Source organism: Sturnus vulgaris, chromosome Z (assembly GCF_052056855.1).
Source record: "Sturnus vulgaris isolate bStuVul1 chromosome Z, bStuVul1.hap1, whole genome shotgun sequence".
NCBI classification, from domain to species: domain Eukaryota; kingdom Metazoa; phylum Chordata; class Aves; order Passeriformes; family Sturnidae; genus Sturnus; species Sturnus vulgaris.
This window is the reverse complement of record NC_142283.1, coordinates 21,938,252-21,959,687: the sequence shown is the minus strand read 5'-3', so window position 1 is coordinate 21,959,687 and position 21,436 is coordinate 21,938,252. Positions and strand designations below refer to the sequence as shown.

Genomic DNA, 21,436 nt, shown 5'->3' with positions numbered 1-21,436 from the left:
CCTTCTGACATAAAGCATTTTAAATACCTGTTTATAAAAACACGATTTCAAGGGATATGTAGAACAACATGACCTTTTTTGATCACAAAAAATGACCGAATTAAATCTTGTATTCTTCAAGAGGACAAACTCTATTGTTAACAAGAGCATGCATTACTTTTACAATTGAGGTGCTGCCACAGGGAGTAAAATAAAAATGAAGGCAAACTTTTCTCAGTGGTATTTTAAAATCTAGGATAAGAGATGCTCTCCAGATGCCATACAGCCACCAAAGATTCAAAAGAACAGGAAAGAATATACCAGTAATCTCTATTTTTATTTGCAGGCTTTTTTTTGAGAAGTACTCTTCAGTAAGGGTTTTGTCACATAGAGGTGGAGGTGCAACAGTCAGGTGCACAGGACTCTGTGGGACTGCACAGGCAGGACAGGACTGCCTGGGTCACACTAACCACAGTGGAAATCTGTACCTTGTTTATGGCCTCTGTTTGCCATTTTTTGGCCTCAGAGAAAGTAACCTGGTCAGTTTCTTCAGATATGTTTACCTGACATTTTTAAAGCCTGGGCAAAAGCTGCACATCATGATGTGCAGAATAAACATGAGGAGCTCTGTGGTCCCCAAGTAGCAGGCCTTTTTTGAGAAATCCCTCCCCCCAGTATGACTACAATGTGGATCCTAAATATAGTTTTATAAACTGCTTTTATAAGTGTGTCCTGAATATAAATTTTGAATGGTGACGGAATTTGAATTTTTTCAAGTGATGCAGTGCTTATTCTGATCTCGGTGTTCAGCAAGCAAAAGCCATGTAGTAAGAGAAGACCTGGCAATTTCTCCTAATTAATGTGTTTGATGACTCCTTGAGAAAAAGACGTCGGACTGTCTTCAGGTGCATGGACATGAAAACTTCCCAAAATGTTTCTGGGGAATAAGTGGATCTTTTCCTCCCAGCTGACAGTTACCAGTGGTTTTCTCAGCCCAGTAGCACTCCATCATTTGGCAGAAAAAATATAAAGTTAGATAAAAACATTTTCAGCACACCAGAGTCTGCATCCAAAACTTCCTTTACAGTAATGTGCCCATTTCTCAGTTAGGAACCCAGGGAAGGACAGTCACTCCAAAAAACAGATAGTAGCAGGGGTCATTTTAGAAGGTGTTTCAAAGCTGCTGCAGTTCTTCAGCTAAAACCTGATCCTCCTTCATGAAGCAGCAGCCAGGAGGGAAAAGTGAGGGACCTTATAAAAATGAGGGAACAAGAACAGTAAACAAAACTTAGCTTTCTTTTTCTTAATTCCCTAGTCAACATTTTTCATGCTTAAAACATTTTCATTCATGCTTGTGTTAACAGTTTTCTTAGTACAGGTGCAAGCCTGAATGACAACTTCAGTGGAGGTGTTCAAATTATAAAAAAGGCATAGTTTGTTTTGTTTTGTAGGGAAGGGAAAAAAGTATTGCATCAGCTTACTTTGGGCTGTGGTGTACTCTCTATCATTTGACCTCTTTAATCCAAGACTGTCTTTCTAAAAAAGATATCTTAGCTCAGATAATTATGATCTTTATGCAGAAATTACTGGGTGAAATCCATTGCCTGTGTTATGCAGAAGATCAGACTGTATAGATCCTTCTTGGCTTTAAAATTTTGTAAATCCAAATTCTAACACATATAATCTTACTTACAGATTTCCCCAGGGATTTCTATAACAGAATATTTCATTTTCTTTCTGTCCAACACTGCTCATTTGCATTACTTCAACAGAGTTAACATGCTTTTCCTCAGTGCAAAGATCAGCCATGGGAGAGATTTCTGTAACCTGCCTTTGAATTTTCATGACATGACGCAAAACAAAGTTTCTTCTTGCTGGTTTTCAGTCTTTGGCAAATACTAACCTGCAAGGAGAGTTCAGTAATGATGGAAAGGCAAGTAGTAGTTTGAGAAATATCATACCTTGTTGTTCTTAACTCAGGACTTTTATATTGTGCTCTGGTTTTACTTCCTATACATTTTAACTTAAATTAACTGAAGTTTTACACCAGAACTGTGCTATTAACCGTTATAGTTTTAATGAGAAGCAAAATCCAAAGCCACACCTACAAGAAATAGCTTTGAGCACCACAATATGGGAAAGACATTGAGCTGTTGGAGAGTGTCCAAAGGAGGGCCATGAGGATGGGGAAGGGTTTGGAGGGGAAGCCAAAGGTGTGAGGAGTGGCTGAGGGCACTTGGTCTGTTCAGCCTGGAGAAGGGGCACCTGAGGGGAGACCTCACTGCAGTTACAGCTTCCTTGGGAGGGGAAGAGGAGGGACAGGCACTGATCCCTGCTCTGTGCTGACAGTGACAGGACCTGGGGGAATGGCCTGAAATTGCATCAGGGGAGGTTTAGGTTTGATATCAGGAAAATGTTTTTCACCCAGAGAGTGGCTGGGCACTGAAGAGGCTCCCAGGGAAGTGGTCACAGCACCAGCCTGACAGAGCTCCAGAGGTGTTTGGACAATGCTCTAGGGCACATGGTGTGAGTTTGGGATTATCCTGTGTAGGACCAGGAGCTGGACTTGATGATCCTTGTGGGTACCTTCCAACTCAGCTCATTCTGTGATTTTATGATTCTGTGAAATAAATGGAAAATACAGTACCTGAAGCGATTTTCATTCTTTTAAAAGTCCATCACTGAACATATAAAAACATGTTAAATCCTCTACTCAGCTAATTTCCATGGGAGTTTTTCACTAGAACTCAGTATTATCCACAAAACTTTTAAAGGCAGTCCAGATATACCATATTCCTTTTCTGCCTGTGGGAGAAACATCTGCTTCTGGAACCAGACATTCATTCTCCTCAAGCAGCACCTTTTCTTCTTAAACCTGCCAATCCTTAATCAGGTTCTATCTTTCTACATGGTCTACATGTAGGATATGATTCCTACAGCAGCCCTATAGCAGTTTCTGTAGTTTCTGCTCTTCATTCCTCAAGAGGTCCACAACAGTGAGTAAAACAATGCCACCAAGTCAAGATTTTTGTATTGGTTATTGATTTCCTGTGACTCTTTGGAAAAACTCTTTCTGGCTTACCCAAGAGCAACTTCACTGGAGCAAGCACAGAAACGTCCACTTGAAAAAGCAGGAAAGCTGGGAGCAGGCACACATCCCTACAGTCCTTTCAGGCTGTTGTGCTGGAAGGTGTAGTCTGTCATACCGGGACTGCTAAGACACCCCAAGCTGCAGAACAGCTGCTGCCCTCCTGAGTTCCCCGCAAAAAAGGATGAAGGTGATCAGAAGTATAAAATTTCCTGAAGGTTAGGATTTTATGTGGGGTTTTTTTTGATGGCTTATGTAGATCCAAGAATTTGATTTTGTTCCAGCTATGCCAGGGAATTGGACTTGTCCCTAGATACACTGTAATATAGACAGACGCATAGAGAAAGTTGTGTTAAACAAGAGCAAGTACAGAAAGAAATTACCATGGTAAAACTAGACCAAAAGAAAAAGCACTGTAGGTTTAACTGCAGATTTACTGAGGAAGATAAGTAAAGGGTTTAATTGTTCCTGCTTTTCCCCATCTCATGTCGTCACATCATGCTTCCATGTCAGCACAGAGATAACGCATACAAACCCAGCCACTGTGTGAAACCACAGCTTTTCCCCATGCTTTCAGTGCCACAGAGGAGTCAGTGCTGCACCAGAGCCAAGGCTGTTGTCTGTGCACTGCCTCAGCCCATTGCCTGTCCTTTCCTGCTCATCAGTGACCTGATCAGCAGCCTCAGCCCCGTGCTGACCTGAGGCTGTCACACCACTCAGACACAGCACAGGGAGACACAAATCAGTGGAGAGAGAGAGAAGGGGCTTCACTTTCCCACCCCTGTCACCACAGTGTACAGCTGAATGCACACACTTTTGAATAAAGTACCTTTTTGCACAGAGTTTGATTACATGATATTGAATGTTGAGATCATCCTGAATGCTTTGAAATTACACCCGTAAGAGCGGTTTAAACCAATTACTGTGTGAGACTTAAACTCAGAATAAACCTAGTGAAATCAGCTCGGACTACCATACAGGTTCTGAGCTTGCCCTCAAAGTATGGTCTTCAATTAGGAGCTGCTTGAGTCTGTTCACTGTGAGGGAAAAAAGTATTTAATGTCAACTTTATTTCAGCGCATTAAAGTTAAACAAATTCTTTCTAAGTATACACTTTTCTTCTACACTTGGTAAAGCAAATATTACAGTCATTGCCCTGATATACCTTCAACATATTTTTATAAACATTCCTTTCAATCTAACTGCATGACTCAATGTTTTACTTCAAAAAAATTTCCCCAATCACTGAGAATATCTAAAGCAAAATCTGATAATTATGTGTGGATGAAAATAGGGATTAGATTAGGAATGTATTTCAAAAAGGATCTACTATAAAGCAGAATAGTAAAAGAGTTCATAATACTGCTATGTAAGACAAAATATTATGATGAAATTTAGACCAAAGGGAAAACCACCATGGGTGTTTTATTTGAGTCAGAGTTGCTGAGTGTCAACTCTGTTCAATAACACACACAGCTGCATGAGGGTTTTCACATGTTCTAAATGTTGCATTTGTTCAATGCAGCATTCTGTATTCAGGGCTGCTCTTCATATTGCAGCAGTGGCCAAAAGTAATAGTCAGACTCAGTGCTCTACTGTGAGCATCACTGAGCTGACACATAGGAAGCCATGGTCCCTGCCCTGGGGGAAAAGGGACATAACAATTGGAAAAAAACAAGAGTAGCGAGGAGGAAAGATAATAGAACCAAGATCTTGTACTTGATAGGATGAGAATCTGAACAACAAACAATTTCTCAATAAGTTTAGTGTTCTCTTCATCTTTTAAGGAAGGTAAATAAATAAAGTCAGTTTTTCCCAAGACTTATTCAATTAGAGACTACTTATTTCAATCTTCCTAAAATAGTTTAATTAGTTATGCCTAGAGAAAGGAATGCTCAGAAGCCAAGAAATGCTCACCAGTCCAGACCATCACTTTAGGCAAACTGGCATATCTCTGCTGTTGAATGTACAATGGTTTGTTTCAGGATTGGAAATACATCTATTTTCACAGACTCATATGATGGTTTGGATTGGTGGGGACCTTCAAAGATCGTCGAGTTCCAACTGCCCTGATATGGCCAGGGACACCTTCACTAGACCAGGTTGCTCCAAGCCCATGCAATCTGCCTTCAATGCTCAGCAATGGGGCATCCACAGCTTCCCTGGGCAGCCTCTTTCCATGCCCCACCACCAGCACTGTAAAAAAATTTCTTCCTTATATCTAACCTACATCTACCTGCTTTCAGTTTAAAAATTTTCCTCCTTGTTCTGTCGGTACAGGCTTCAGTAAAAAGCCTCCCTCCATCTTCATTACAAGCCATCTCTATCGACTAAAAGGCTGCTAGATATTCTCCCTGGAGCCTTCAGTTCTCTGGGCTGAACAACCCCAACTCTCTCAGCCTGTATTCAAAGCAAGTCCTCCAGCCATCTGATCATTTTTGTGTCCCTCCTCTGGACCTGCTCCAACACATCCATGTCTTTCTTGTGCTGAGGACCCCAGAGCTGGACACAGTACTCCAGATGGGATCTCAGGATAACAGAGCAGAGGAGCAGAATTGCCCGGGATTCAGTTGGTTTTCTGGGCTGGAGTGCATGTTGTACCCCTCCTCTCCAGAAAAGAAAACTACACCACTCAGAAAACTTTTTCAGGATGCCCTCAATCCCACTGTCTGTGTCATTAACAATACTGGTCTAAATATAGACCCTTCAGGGGCACCCTTTGTTACCGATTACCACTGAGCTGTTGATGGCAGCTCTTTGGATTTTGCCCTTGGTGAAGCCATGCTAGCTGCCTCTGATTAACTCCCTATCATCCACATGCCTTGACAGATCATCCAGGAAGATGCACCACATATGTTTATGTAATCCACACAGAAAACCGCTTTCAGGTTTACACATAAAACTTTCTGAACACAGCTGTCTGATAAGCAAAATAGAACCAATGGGTGTTAATAATATCAAACATATATTGTGCTTGAAAAAAGCTTGCCAATACCATGCTAGGAACCAAGACTGAGTTGCAAAAGTGAGGTATTTATTTTAGAAACATCCTGCCCGTGATCAGGTATTCCCATTTTGACATCAGGTACAGCAAAGCACTGCTGTAGATATTCAGGAGGGATAAATGCCTAAACAAGACTGTTTTTCTATAGGAGCTTGGCTAATACAAGTCAGAACCTGCCTCTCTCATCAGAAGACCTTTGTCACGTTCCTGTGTCCTGCTAGAAGCAGATCTCACTGTGGAGATGTTGGACCATTCAACTATTTCTATTCTACCCTCTTTTTGAATGCAAACTGCAAACTATTTCTAATGTCCTTGATGCCTCTAACATTCTCTCTAATGCAAAGGTGCAGGGGGGTTGCTTGGTTTTTTACTGTGTACATATTCCCCAGTGAAAATAAAGTAGCAGACAATTAATATCCTAGACATAGAGATACAGGAGTTCGTCTGCCAGTTCTTTATTTGCCATCATCTGTGTCCCACTTTTTATACATTCAGATTCCCATTATGAAGGGCAATACTGACCACTGTTTTAACTGAGCCTTGTCAGTATAACACCAAATTTTTTTCTAATGTCAGTTGCGAAAATTCACCTTGGGATTTGAAACAGGCATTTTCTCTGGCATTTTTCCATCAGGCATTTGAGTTCCACAAGTAAAGTCACCTGTCTCTGTGGTGGCCATGCAAGTTCAGGGATGGTTATGAAAACAAACATGCTATTAAAAAAAAATCTGATCTAGGTATTTAGTAGAGTTTTTGATGAGATGCATAGGAAAATCATGTTCCAAAATTTTTGCTGTCATGTTCTGTTCTTACATTATGTTGGGCAGTGTTCCTCTTTGTGAATGATTTACAGGGACTCATCTCCTGCTTAAGATGGAAGGAAAATGACTGATTTGGAAAGCCATCCATTTCTCTCCCTTTCTATATGATGTTCATAATCTCAGTCTCATGAGTATCTCAGTTCAAAATTAATTATTCTCTCAAGCCTTCCTCAGTTTGGATTTACTAGATGGATTTTCTTGCTTTTGTGCAAAATATGCAGAAGGGAAGACTTGTTTTGGAGCACTGCCACAACAAAGATGTGCCTGTGTATAGAACTATTCAGCCCAGTTTGTGTTTCCCACAGTAACCTCTCCTCAGTATTCATAAATTTCAATAAAATTAGTTCGTATCTGAGATGGTGGGCAGTCCTTTAGCACATTCTTAGCTTGTGGAGACAATACAGGACTGAACTCCCTATGCATTATGCACTGTTCAACCATGCACTGTACTAATCTAATCTGAATTTTATTGACCTTGTTAAATTAAGCTAAGTCTAGTACCTCTTACAGGTGTGTTAATGCACAGATAATGGGCTCTATGAGTGTCTTGGATTTCTGTTCCTTTGTATGTGTCATCAGACAACTGGCATACCATTGCAATGAATGCCACATAGACAATAAGTAGGGAAGCTTTCATTACAGATGCTGACTTATAAGAAAAGTAAAAGCTCTGGTGGATTTTCAAATCTCCAGTTTAATTTGCAGTAACTGCATATTTATCTATTTATCTCACATTTTTAGAAATCTCACTTTTATAGAAATCTTGGAAGACAGAAAACAAATAGGAAATATTAGAAAAAAATAGACAGAGAAAGAAGTGAAAGGTTTTTTGTTTAATATTCACCATGCTGTTTTAAAACCTACATTCAAGAAAGAAACCATATAACTGCATCCTGTGAAACCACACATGTTCAGCTTTAGCAACACATCGATAGGCTTAAAAAATATTGCTATTAAAACCTCATTGAAAACGTCTAATTTGACAAAAAAAATAAAAATGCACTGGTACCAGAAGACTTTGTCTTCAGCCCTCACCTTGCAAGAAAAGAGCAACAGCTGTCTCAGGTCCTGTAGCTGCTTTTTCTGATCAAGCTGTCAGATCCTGAAGAGTTAGAGAAATGTAATTAATTTACTTCATCTGGTGCAGGTATTTGTAATTCAGCAATTGTACACATGGTGTACAAAACAAAGCAACCACAAACTGGTATTGTAATGCAGGTAGATAAACCCAAAATATTAGATAAGGGATGGCGGGGATTTTGGCTCTTAATTTTGAATCAAGGATGTTACCTGCTAATAAAATTATAATAATTTTCTTTTTTCAACAAATTGACAAGTTCATTGAATCAACAAAAATCTACTTGTTCCTTTATAAGCTTAGAGGAGGAAAAAAAAAAGTCTGAAAGTTTAGTATACATTATACTGATGGTAGTGGAAAGTTGCCTGATTAGAGACTTCAAAATCAGACATACAAAGGGTAGCTAAATTTAACTAGAAGACTAACTTTTATAAAAATAATAACTGTCTGCACCAAAGACTACTTATGTCAGAACAAGTTTATAACCCTTGTCTCTAATTAAGTTGGTTTGTAAAAAAAAATCTCATTACAGACCTGAATCTGAAAGTGCTCAGTGTTCTTAGTTTCTAGTAAAGTTCCCATACTGTAAAGAATACCTTTACATCTTAATCCCAATTATTAAAGGGAATTAATTATAATTAGGAACCTTTTAATCCAATGGATTTACAAGTTACTTCCTAAATAAAGATACCTGGACCTTCTGTAAAATATGCTTCAGAAAAATCCGTAGTATTCTGCAACAAAGTTATACAATTTTTAATATTTGAATGGAAAAAATGGCAAGTTATAAAAAGTATTATAAGTAAGATCTACAAAATAAGATAAATTTGAATAATCTAGTTGTTACTCGGTGTTTATGCAAACAGAAGAATCAGAATAAGTTTGTATATTCAAGCATAAATCAGATTAGTACACTGAATATTTCCCAGGTAGAAAAATCTGAAACCAGCCACTACTTTTCAAGATTTTTTTTTGTAGTGACTCCTCAACAAACAACTCTTCAATCCCAAATGAAAAAATATCAGTTTATAAATATACTTAACACATATTAAGTTTGTCTAGTTTCCTGTTAGGATTTTATAACATTATTTATATTTCTTGTTTTATGTGTGTGACCCTAGTTAAGCATACCAGTTTATGACTAAACAAGAACATGAATTCTCCAACCCATAACTACAGAGCTGATATTTTAAAAATAATATTAAAAGTAACAAATAATGTGATCGATATAAACTGACATTTAAAATTGCTTCCCCTTTTGTACACTATTATACTTTTTTCATACACATATCAGATAGTAAGATTAAAGAACCTTAAAATGTGCATCTTAGGACATGTATTAAGGCATGCCAAATTCAAATAGCTTTGGTTCTGTTTGGGGTATTTTTGTGGTGAACAGGTTAATATTTTTCCATTTTCAAGATTCACAACTGAATTAGCAGTTTAGCAGTAGCGAACATATTGAGGTAACTCCAAATGCTACTAATGCCATTAGAGACATTTTTCCATTTGTAACATCTGAATGAGGACTGCTACAACCTTACAATTAAATGTAAATTTAAATATAAGTTACCACCTGATACCAGGTTTTGAGATATTACTGCAATTACTTACTGACATCTGCTTTAATTAGTGTCATTTTCTAGTGAAGGAAGATTTTATTTCAGTTGATATATTTCTCACTGTATTTATTTCTGTAGGTGACAAAAATCAAAATCCCCAGTACAACAAGTACCCGGGCATACCAGTCATTCCAGATGAAAAAAGAAAGGGGTAAGCAAATGCTTAAGTAACTAAATTAACTGTGATCAGTATCAGAACTGGACTTTAAAAAGCAGCTGTATCAACTTCATGAGAAAGTTTAATACCAGAGTGCTTAACAGTTTTTAGGGCAGTTTTAAAGCAGTCGCAGTACCTGACTTGCTTATGAGACTTTTTAAAGTATTGCAGAAATGCTCACCTCCACACCTTAGGTTGCAGAGGTTTTGATGGTCTTTTCAGACCATGATGTAAAAACCTGGTGTAATTAGGCAACCTATGGAGAGAGGAAAATAGTTAAATGGACATGACCCTCCAGGGATGCTAATAATGCTTTTCAGGCATTATGAACCCTAAATTAATTAACAAATGAAACTTGTGCTATGGAAAAAATGGCAAACCGTGTGAAATGGCTGATAGATGGGTGAGAATACCAGCCTCAAATATGCTTTCTCCAGTTTCATGAAAAATAGTAACTTAATCAGGCATAAGAAAAAAATGGCTGGAATCCCACTGTGTGGAAACATTGTCTAATATCACACATTGGGCAACAACCTGCTGTTTGTAACATTAGTAAGATTTAGAGGAAGATTAAAAAGACAGAATCCTCATTCCTTCAGTGTTGCATTTTCCCTATCTTCAACCTTTCCGCTTTACTCAGCCTTAGTCACTGATTGTTCCAGGCAAACGCTTAAATGGAGAATAATATTTTCAAAGCCACAATGAGAAAGATCACAGGGGACGAGCAGCCTGCAAATACGATGAATAAGAGAACCCAAACCAAACCACCTCTGCAGCACACTGCCCAAACTAGCACACACAACCCACTTGTGGAAAGACACCAGTTACTGTTCTGGTTGTGCGCCCAGTCCAGCAGATGCTCCCCTCCATCCTGGTGCTGGCTAGCAATGGTAACAAGCACCCACTTGGCTATTGGACATGTTCTCAAGTGAGAGAGCTTTGCTGTCTTTGGAGCACAAGTGCCCTGTGCTCCTCAGTGTTCTCCAGACTGACCATTTCTTACAATTAGAGCAGAGCCAGCAAGCCTGGCGTGGCGAGCAGCCGGTGCCAGCACTGGTCGGAGCCCATGACCCCCTGCCCACGGGAGGACCTTTGACACGCAGGGTTGGCACCGCTGATTTCAGGGGGTGAAAGTATTTTAAAGATGAGCCCTGCAGCTAATAATTCTATAGAAGTGTAAATCAGCATTCACCATCCATCACAGCCACAAAGTGGGACCACATTTTGCTGGTTTTCTATTATTAAGTGTGCACCATTTAAAGTAATGTGCAATTAAAATAAACTACAACACAGGAGACAGGAGAACTGTATCTAAAACATCAAAAACCGGTTGCATATCCACCTGGCTAGTAACAAGTGGACTGTTAACCTGACCTGGGGAAGCTGGCAGTGGTCCGAGGGTGCCTTGAATCTGTCTGAGTAAGGTGAAAATCTCCAGCCCAGGCTGATCATCATTGACAGGATTCACTTAAATATTCCCACCACCAAACGTTCGGTGAAGGAGAACTTCTGTGTATTCCCCTCAATTCCTTTGCAAGGATTCATAAGCAAACAGCCTTTGGAAAAATACACCCAAAAGAAATTTTGGCTGAAATCCATGGACCTTAATTCATTTGCCTTACTGGGTGATTGTCCTTATCAAAACACAGCCTTGATGAACTCTTGTAAAAGCAGGAAGGAAGGAAGAGGCTTTCGGGCCACAGCCTGCTCTTCTTCCCCAGCACGGTTTTGGGGAGACACTGCCCAAACTAGGTTTATTTGTTCTGGTGATGGGGCTAAGCCTCTCCCATGTGAAATTTCACTTTTCAATGAAAAGTTACTCCGGAGGAGCATCGCCAATACATTTCTCGTGTGACTCATATGCACAAAACCCAAAAGTCAATAGTCAAGAGTTTATTTGATGGAGGTTTTCTCCTAATTAAGAGGTCATTAAGGGGATCCGACTGTTACTCAGCGCTGAGATGGTCACCAGCAGCTGCTCCAGCCCGGGAGATGTGCCGGCCAGCACATTTTCCAGAAACATGTTTCCTCTCTCGCCAGTGGCCCCTTCCCCCTCCCCGCCACCCCGTTTCTAGTCTCTCCAGCGCTGATGAGCTAATAGCATTTTTCCTTTGCATACTTTGGCGCTGCCCCACGGCATACTCTGGCAGCCTACGTGTGTCTGAGCGCGCCCGCCCGCCGCAGGCTCGGCACGGCTCGGCGCGGCTCGGGGTGCGGGGGGAGGCAGGCAGGGAGGGAGGGATGGAGGATGGGGACCCCCGCCGCCGCGCCGGCCCGAGCCGCCCCGTTCCCCCCGAGCCGCCCCGTTCCCGATCCCCCCCGTTCCCGTTCCCCCGAGCCTCCTCGTTCCCGTTCCCTATCCTCCCGAGCCGCCCCCTTCCCGATCCCCCCCGTTCCCGTTCCCTCGAGCTGCCCCGTTCCCGTTCCCGAGCCCCCCTAGCCGCCCCGTTCCCGACCCCCCCCGTTCCCGATCCCCCCGAGCCGCCCCGTTCCCGATCCCCCCTAGCCGCCCCGTTCCCGTTCCCGATCCCCCCTAGCCGCCCCGTTCCCGACCCCCCCCGTTCCCGATCCCCCCGAGCCGCCCCGTTCCCGATCCCCCCTAGCCGCCCCGTTCCCGTTCCCGATCCCCCCGAGCCGCCCCGTTCCCGATCCCCCCCGTTCCCGATCCCCCCGAGCCGCCCCCGCGCGGGGCGGGCGGGGGGCGGCCGTGGGGGGAACTGTCAGGGCCGCACGTTTCCAGCCGCATTACGTGAACAAATGGCGGGGGTGCAGCCAGCCCAGCCAGCGGGGCTTGTGTAACTTTGCGAGCGTGCCAGCAAGTTTAAAGTCCCTGGTCTCTCCTCCTCCTCCTCCTTCCCTCGCTCCAGACACCAGCGCGGGCCGGAGGACGATGAGAGGCTGATTGTTTGCTCCGGCTCCTATTCGCATCCCCTCGCCTATAAATACCAGGGAGAAGAAAAGCCGCTCTCGCCGCCTCCCCCGGGCCGGGTTTCCTTTCCGACGGCCCGACCTGCCCGATGGCACCTCCCGGGTGCCGCAGAGCCTGAGACCCCGCTGCCCGCCCGACGCTTCCAGAGGCGCCGCTCGCAGCCCCCGGCCTCCCCGTACCGCCCCCCCGCTCCATCCCGAGCAGGAAAGGCGCCCCTCGCTCTCCTCTCACCCTCCCCCTCCCCTCCCGGTTTTGCCCGTATCTCTCTTCCCGCCGGCGCCCACGAAAGACGAGAAGATGCGTTTCGCGCCGCCGGGGCTCCTGCTCGCCCAGCTTCACGCGTGCATCTACTGGAGCTGCCTCTGCCCCGCCGGCTGCCAGCAGCAGCAGCCGCCGCGCCGGGATCCCCCGCCGCCCCCCGCCGCCTGGAGGCAGCGGATCCAGTGGGAGAACAACGGGCAGGTGTACAGCCTGCTGAGCCTGGGCTCCCAGTACCAGCCCCCGCGGCGCAGGCAGGCGGCGGAGGCGGCGGGCAGCCCCATCCTGCTGCTGCGGAACAACGGCACGGTGCAGCCGCGGAGAGCCGCCCGCCCCGCCGCCGCCGCCGCCGCCGCCGCGCAGCCCCCGCCGCAGCCCCAGTCCCAGCCTGCCGCCAGCAGCCGGGGCGGCTCCGGCGCTCGGCACTGGTTCCAGGCCGGCTATCAGCCTTCCTCCGGGGGTCGCGCCGCTGCCGCTCAGCGGAGCCCCGCGGCCGCCACCTCCGCGGCCCGGAGCGCCTCCTCGGGCGCGCCACGACCCAGCCCCGCCGGCGGCACCGGCACCGACGGCAACGGGAGCAGCACCGGGGCCGGCAGCTTGCCGCCCCTGAGCAGCTTCAGGCCCGGCCGGGAAGATGTCATGGTAGGAGACGACCCCTACAACCCCTACAAGTACACGGACGATAACCCCTACTACAACTACTACGACACCTACGAGAGGCCCCGCCAGGGCAGCAGGTACAGACCCGGCTATGGCACCGGCTACTTCCAGTACGGTAAGAGCGCTCCCTCCTTTCCGCCCGTCCCATACCGTCCGGCCCCTCCCCTGCCCCCGGCCCCGGCCCCGGCCCCGGCCCCGGCCCCGGCCCCGGCCCCGGCCCCGGCCCCGGCCCCGGCGCTCGCTCCGCGCACGCCGGTCCCGGCGGGAGGAGCTGCGGGGGCCGCCGGCCCTGCCTGGCCTCGCCCGGGGCAAAACGTGACCGGGCAGCCGCCCACCCGACTCTCGGGCTGCCGGCAGCCCAGTGCCCGCGTCCCGGATAGGGGCGAGCTGCCGATACCGCGGGGTGCGGGCGTCGTGACTGTCGCGGGGTGTTTGGGACAAGCCTGAGCAAAGGGGAATGCGAGCTTAACGGAGAGCAGGGGTCTGTAGCAAAACGCCGTCTCCTAACGGCTGGGATGGTAGCCAAGTATTTGCAAACGTGTCCTGGGTTGATCTTGCTGTTATGTGGTTGGTTTGATGAACTGCAGGTCTCCCTGACTTAGTCCCGGATCCCTATTACATCCAGGCGTCCACATATGTCCAGAGGATGTCCATGTATAACTTGAGATGTGCTGCCGAGGAGAACTGCTTGGCAAGGTAGGCATCGTCCCAAGATTTTGCCCATTTGCTGTGGGTTGCCGTGCTCGTGTTGCCACCTGTGACCACGGTGAAGAGTGAAGAAGAGTGAGGCCCTTTGTTAGCTCCTTCTAAGTTTGTGGTTGATGGTAGAGTATGCACATCAGAAAGCAGTCCTGGCATATTAGAGAGACAGGCTGCAGATCTCCTGAAGAACCTACATGCTGTGAAAAGTTGTATTACATGTTTCTATTGTCAGGCTCACTTGAACATTTCTGAATTTTGTGAAATGGAGGCACCTGGAAAACCACTGCAATCTGCTGATTTTCATCTCCCTCCTCTACTCCCACAAGATCATACGTTACTTCATTAAAAAAAAGAAATAAAAACCAAACAACAAAAATCCTATTCTTAACCAGCACAATTTATTATTAAGATTATAATAAGCTAATTGTTTCTGGGCCTATGCCTTTTAATGTCTTCTAAAACTAAAATCCCCCTGAAAAGTGTTTCATAGTCTCTTAAGGGGTTGAAATAACAGCTTTGTTAAGAAGTTAGGTCTTGTCCAGTTGGCAAAGAGGGATTTTTCCTGTTTTGTTTGGAAAGAAATCAACATGGCTGTTTTTAACCATTTTAACTTGTTTGATACCTTATCATACAAAACAGATTTATTTATTTACCAGCATAATTAATTTTTGTCAGTCTGTTTCAGCATCATGCTTGCTGTTCACTTGCAGAAAAAAGAAAACATGACATAAGAAGAAGTATTTTTTTTTTTGCTAGCTTCACAGCGAAGACTCATTGAAGTGTTCTTGATGGCTATTAGTTGATTAAAATATTCCAGTATTTAAAAGAATGTAGATAATAGCAAAAGGAAAACACAGCCTGATTCATATACATATTAGGTTTTTTTAAGAACAGAATCAAACATCTGTTAGGTGATCTTGTGTACACTGGGAGTTATTTTGGTTAACAGCAACTAATAAAATTATGTTTTTTGATACTAGAGTAATTTTACAGCTCAACAGTGATCTTCTTCATAGACAGAGTCAGGCAGTGGTCAAACTTCCGTTTATAAAATTAAAACCAGATCTGAATCTTACTTAGGTCTTGGTCTGACACCAGGCATTTCTACACCATATGGGAACTCCTGTGTGAATCTACAATGCAAGAGGCTTATGGGGCCTGAAAAGATCTCTGCTATTAGCTACTTCTGAGACAATATAGAGCATTTTTCAAAGTATTTCTTGCATATTTATGGCTTTTTCCTTTGTTTTCTTTGATTTGCATCATTGCAGTTCAGCTTATCGAGCAGATGTTAGAGACTATGACAATCGGGTGCTCCTGAGATTCCCCCAAAGAGTGAAAAATCAAGGCACATCGGATTTTCTGCCCAGCAGACCCCGTTATTCATGGGAGTGGCACAGCTGTCACCAGTGAGTGAAGTGCTCAGTATGCATTGTCTAATTATGCTTTTCACTGACATCATAAGGGGACATTTTCTAAAACTGAAGTGAAGCTGAGACAAACCATGGGGAAACTTTAGCCTTTTACTGTCTGATTAATTTTATGTTGTGGTAATTACTCTTTATACAGACACATGAAACAAAGATGGATACAGAGCTTATCCATATGTAGGAAACTCTTCCAATGTGTAGATTAAATATAATTACAAGTCTGAAATGAGATTTGACAGTAGCACTTTGTCATTTTATTTTTCATGTAGTCCACTTACATTTAAGAGTAATCAGTAAATAGAAGTCACAACCACGTTATAATAAATAGAAACCCTAAAATGTACATTTACTAGCCTATTCCCTATAATAATGTGTTATTAAAATGGGTCATTTTAAACAGTGACCCATACTTCTTGAGCTGAATTTAATGAACTAGTTCCTCACAAGGAATGAGCTGATCAATTTGGAAAAGGAAAGCTACTGGGTTGACTGGTCTCCGTATCAATAATATTCTACGTATATACATGATGATATTTTGACATAGCAGCATTGCTCTAGAAATCGTATATATGCTAGAAACGCAGCAAGGGAAACACAGCAAGAACATTTTCAACATTTTGGGAGCAGGTAACACTGCAAACTTGTACCTTTTCAGAAAACTCATATGCAGGAGTTTGCAGGTTTGTTCCAATTTTTACTACTTCTCAGCAGGAGCAGTTATAAAATACTAGAAGTAATTACTCAGAATACTTACTTCTACCTTACTTAAAATACAGCTCTGCTGATGCAGGCACATAAATGATAACTTAATCTCTTTTAAAAATGGCATGCAATGTGGGCTTGATCTGAGCCAATGGAATATTTCTCTCTAGACTCAGAGGTTTTAGGCGTTGCATGAAAAATCAGTATCATTAGAACAAACTCTTTCAAAAAAGACTCATCAGTTTATAAATCTTGCAACTATCAAAAAGCTAAAACTAAATCAAACCTAACAAAAAAGCCTCCACAAATGCTTTAGTTAACCTCTATCCCTGAAAAAAATCTTCACCAATAACAAAAATCTTCAACCCTCACGCTTACAAACTGCATGCTAGGATGCATATGAACAACTGCATAAATGGATGAAGTGGGTAGAGAGCAGTTGAAGTTTTGCATTAGTAGAAAAATAGTTTCTTACTGTGCCGCAATAGTCCAGCTATCACTGTCCAGAGGCAAAGTGTCTCTGATGTTGATTCAGTTCTTGGACAGAAAATACACTGCCTACAAAAAATGCATCTCTCGTGATCATTTCCATAACAGTGAAGCAAACTTATTTGGAAATGAACTCTAGCTGCCAATTACTTTGGCTAGCCATCAGACCTCAATGTTAGTCATCATCATCTGTGGACCTGTTCTAGTGCTCTGGATGTTCCTGCTCGTGAGGCTCCTGTGCTGCTTTGTTTTTCCAACACATTTGAATTTTGTTTAATTAGGCCTTTTTCATATACTTTGTGAGCTGAAAGCATTCAAAAGTAATGGCAGCCAAATGCTGCAATGACAGAGTGCAGGTAAAAAAAGATAAGTTTATTTTCCCACACATTCAGAAAAAGTGAAATTACAAGAATGTGAGGTGTTAAACCTCCACAGTAGGAGCTAGAAGTCACTTTGTGTGAAAGCAAGAAAAATACATCACTTTGCTCAAATCAAAAGCATACCCACTTCTGAAATAGAGCATTAATTATAGACTGTAAAAATAGTTGATATTGAATGAAATCTGCACTTTCTGTACACAGAAGCTGATTTCTTTATGCAGATTTTGTCTTCACCAATGTTACAAATGTGTTGCATTGTCTGAGGGCCATGGAAATGTGAAACCAAATTGCTGGGGTTTTGCTAGCAAGTAGCAAACTTCCATGGAATTTACAGTATGTAAGGTAAGCATTCCTAGCAAAACTCTGGTTAAAGTCACTTATAAGATGTTAAATTCAAATATGAACTACTCAATACTTGGTATTGTTATTGGAAAAGAGGTGAAACAGAAAATTTTGGAAAAACAGTGCTGCTATGGAATCTTTCCTGTACCAAATTAAAACCTGTTATTAATTTAGAGATGATGACATGTAGTACTTGAAAATTAGATTAATGAAAATAATTGAGTATCAGTAGTAGGAGTGTATATTAATACACAGGTTTTGGGTAGTAAGTAAAATTTGTCAAGATTTAACAGTATGTAGATCAAACAGGAATGTAAAAATGTTATTGATAAGGTCTGATCTATCTCTAATAATGTATCTATGGTTTAACAGACATTATCACAGCATGGATGAATTCAGCCACTATGACTTGTTGGATGCAAGCTCACATAGAAAAGTTGCTGAAGGACATAAAGCAAGTTTCTGCCTTGAAGATACTTCCTGTGATTATGGATATTACAGGCGGTATGCATGTACAGCACACACACAGGTAGGAGCTGCTTTGGAGACAGCCAAGTGTCTTTCCTCCCCCTAGTTTTGTATATTTGGATAACTGCCAATCACCTGATGCCCTAAATTAGCTTCTGGAATTCCCCATTATAGAGACCAGGATACTAACCTGGAGACTGATAATTCACCCATGTGCTGTTAACTGTGGTTTTCATTAAAGGGCAGTGACATCAGTAGCACCACTGGTAACTGAACTATATTAAAACACACCCTGAGTTCTCATGGCAGTAGGACTGGTCAGGCTTGCTAAGAGGCACCCAGGACAGCCTGTAAAGAAGCTGTTCCAATGCTCATATCCCCAAACTGACATCCTTGGCTGGTGCCAGAGTTCACAGCTGGTATTTCCTCCCTTGAGGAGTCTGGAGCTTTAAGATGCTGGATTCCATTAACACCTGCAGCTGCTGGCTGGCAGTCTGGCACAGGAATCTCAGAGTATTGTTCAGTGTCCGTATAGCAGGAGGCAGTTAAAGAGAATGGCAGCTGTGTGGATGTCATGATGGGCCATGTACAAACGTAAAGCCAGGTGCTAGGGCTTGCTAGGGGAACATGGGAAATGGAACATACCATTAGGATAGACAAATCCTTGAATGCAGTAGCATCACCACCTCTCAGAACTGCTGAAGAAAAACTTAAAAAATCCTAACCAGCCAACCCCAGCAGAACAAGATTAATCAGCAGTGTAGTTTGGCTAAGAGATTTCATTGACTGTTCCATTTGGAAAACCGGAAGTAAGACCAAAACTTGACTGGTTGTGGATTGAAAGGAAATTATTGATATTTGCCCACAATTATTGATGTTTCTGACAATATATGAACTTAAAACGTGTGAGGCAACAGCTTTAAAACAGAGAGGAGTGCTCTTTGGACACATGAATGAAGTATTAAATTCCTTGCCATTGGATGTTGCAGAGACCAAAAATCTCCATGGGCCCAAGAAGAATTTAGATAAAGAAAAGATGTTATTAAACACAAAAATCTGATGGCATACCATGCCTTAAATACAGTTAAATGCCTGGTGGAAGGAATTTGCCTGACATTACACTTCCCATTCCTTATGTTCTTTTCTCGTTAAGCATCTGCTGCTGACCACTGTCAGAGACGTGACACTGAGGCATGATGGATCTGTGGTTTAACTCACTGTGGCCATACGTACACATAAACTTGTATCCCTTATTCTGCAGCTTTTAATCTAGAAGGTAGTTATTCTGTCACAGAGAAATGACAGCTATGTTTCACTGGCCGACGTGTCCACGTTTGAATTTTAACTATAATGAATGATCTGCAATACATAGAGGCTTTGAAGAGGTTTTATAAATACCTTTGCTACTTCTGTAGACTATGACATCTAACTAAGGAACATACATATTTTACAGCTGGAGTATTTGTGTCACTAGAATCAACGGCTGTGTCAGCATTTCCACTGGAAGCCCATATTTCAGGGGTTTGTAATTGGACTGTAAAACTTTCCTCCAGCCTCAGACTTGGCACAAACATGCGAGAGTCTGAGCTGATCACCAGCTGGGTCAAGAGGGAATTCCTGCAGGACTTGGGTTTTCTGCACTCTGTGTGTTGCCAGAACAGATCAGCTCTGCCTGGAGCAATCTTTTGGCACAGCTAAAGACACTAGATTTGATCCACGGAAACACTCGTATGTAGGGATTCTTAATAAGGTTCCTAACAACAAAGAATTTTTCAGAAAGATGCATCTGGAATAAAGGCTACATTTTCAGTTCCCTCAGATTCTCCTGTCACTGTTTGCCTGAAGAGACACCATTTCCATGCAAAGCTCAATGTGAAAATGGCCCTTAACCCTTTTATTCAAAGATGGCACTAGGACAGACTACATCCTTAGCAAAAGGTTGCATCATTCCTAAGGGTAGAGGGAGATTCCAACATGATGATCAAGTCCGTCTGTACTCATGACCTCAAGAAGATATTCACTCGACATTTACAGATATTTGCCTCCAGTCTTTGGTCAATTTTTATTGTATTCTCATCTTATGTAAAGAACAGGAAATAACAACATCAACAGTTTTTACATAAAAGGAGAATTGTAACAAGTGATTATAGGAAAATACAGATACCTCACAGATGAACAACTGTCAATATTATGGGTATTTTTTATCCATTAGTAATAAAGGGCAGTCTATAAAAGTGGTACATTAGACTTAGGTGTTCTAGTTTAGACACACAAATAAAATGCCAACTAAAAATAAGACTAATTTTATAAGTGAACTGTGATAGTTAAGTGAACTTCAGTCCAAGTGTCCCTAATGTCTAGAATGTCACTGTTTCTAAAGATTAGTGTTTTTTTACATCCATCTTAACTTCATTCTTAAGGGTCTGAGCCCTGGCTGCTACGACACTTACAATGCTGACATAGATTGCCAGTGGATTGATATTACTGATGTAAAACCTGGAAATTACATTCTGAAGGTAAGTGTATTGGGAATGGGGAGGTTTGGGGTTTTCTTGGGAGTTATTTTTTTCTTCTATTTACATTTGCATACATCCTTTGGCTTGTAAGTTACCAACTGAGACGTGGCAGTAGACAGCAGTGTGCTTTCTCCCCTGCAGGTGAGTGTAAACCCCAGCTACCTGGTGCCTGAATCCGATTACTCCAACAACATAGTCCGCTGTGACATCCGCTACACGGGCCACCACGCCTATGCCTCTGGCTGCACAATTTCACCGTGAGTGCCTCCCCACTGCTGCTTCTTCTGTCACTGTGCCCTGCTCTTAGCACTTTGTTTTGTGGGTTTCGGGAATTTTAAAATTTGCGGGCATTCTGCCCTCGCAAAATGTGCCATTGGAATATGTAACATTTTCAAACCTGCTGCTCCTCTCTAGTCTGCTAGATAATGACCTCTGGCTCACACACCATCTTTGTACTTGCACTAGGACCTTTCTAGGATCATTCAATACCCTTTTACATCACCCACACACAACTGAGCTGCTACAGTGCTCTTTAAGACATTCTGCAAAATCCCACACGTGCATGTTACTTCGCTGCTCCTGCTGCTTACACAGCAGCCACCCACCCTGAAACAGTTGTTTCACACACCCTCCATTTACAGTTTTGCTCTTTAAAAGTGCAAACAGTGCCACAATTTTGCATTTCTTACATTTTTTCCTCCAAAAAGGCAAATTCATTTAATAAATGTCCTCATGGTAGATCTACTGTACCTTAGTATCTGTAAAACACACAGAGAAAAAGCAGTCTTCTGTAACACAGAGGTAAGCAGTT

General features: G+C 42.9%; 1 protein-coding gene and 1 long non-coding RNA gene across 5 annotated transcripts; one reads left to right on the top strand and one right to left on the bottom strand.

Annotated features, from left to right (window-relative positions):
• Positions 1-295: 295 nt before the first annotated feature.
• Positions 296-13,742, bottom strand: LOC148219733 (uncharacterized). Of its 4 annotated transcripts, none has more exons than XR_015799515.1 (6): positions 13,651-13,742; positions 12,499-12,685; positions 11,124-11,305; positions 9,931-10,005; positions 7,928-7,994; positions 296-3,385 (listed from the first exon to the last, which is right to left on the bottom strand). It is a non-coding gene; the product is annotated as an uncharacterized LOC148219733 (long non-coding RNA). The 4 variants fall into 4 exon arrangements; XR_015799514.1 differs by lacking the exon at positions 13,651-13,742 and having other exon boundaries at positions 296-1,882; positions 2,404-3,385; positions 12,499-12,818; XR_015799513.1 differs by lacking the exon at positions 13,651-13,742 and having other exon boundaries at positions 296-2,599; positions 3,062-3,385; positions 12,499-12,811.
• On the top strand, positions 12,846-20,886 carry LOX (lysyl oxidase). Its single transcript, XM_088156614.1, has 6 exons — positions 12,846-13,711; positions 14,184-14,292; positions 15,570-15,707; positions 18,014-18,170; positions 20,530-20,625; positions 20,767-20,886. The coding sequence occupies exons 1-6, from the start codon at positions 12,976-12,978 to the stop codon at positions 20,884-20,886; spliced, it is 1,356 nt and encodes a 451-aa protein (XP_088012740.1). The 5' UTR covers positions 12,846-12,975.
• The last annotated feature ends 550 nt before the right edge of the window (positions 20,887-21,436 follow it).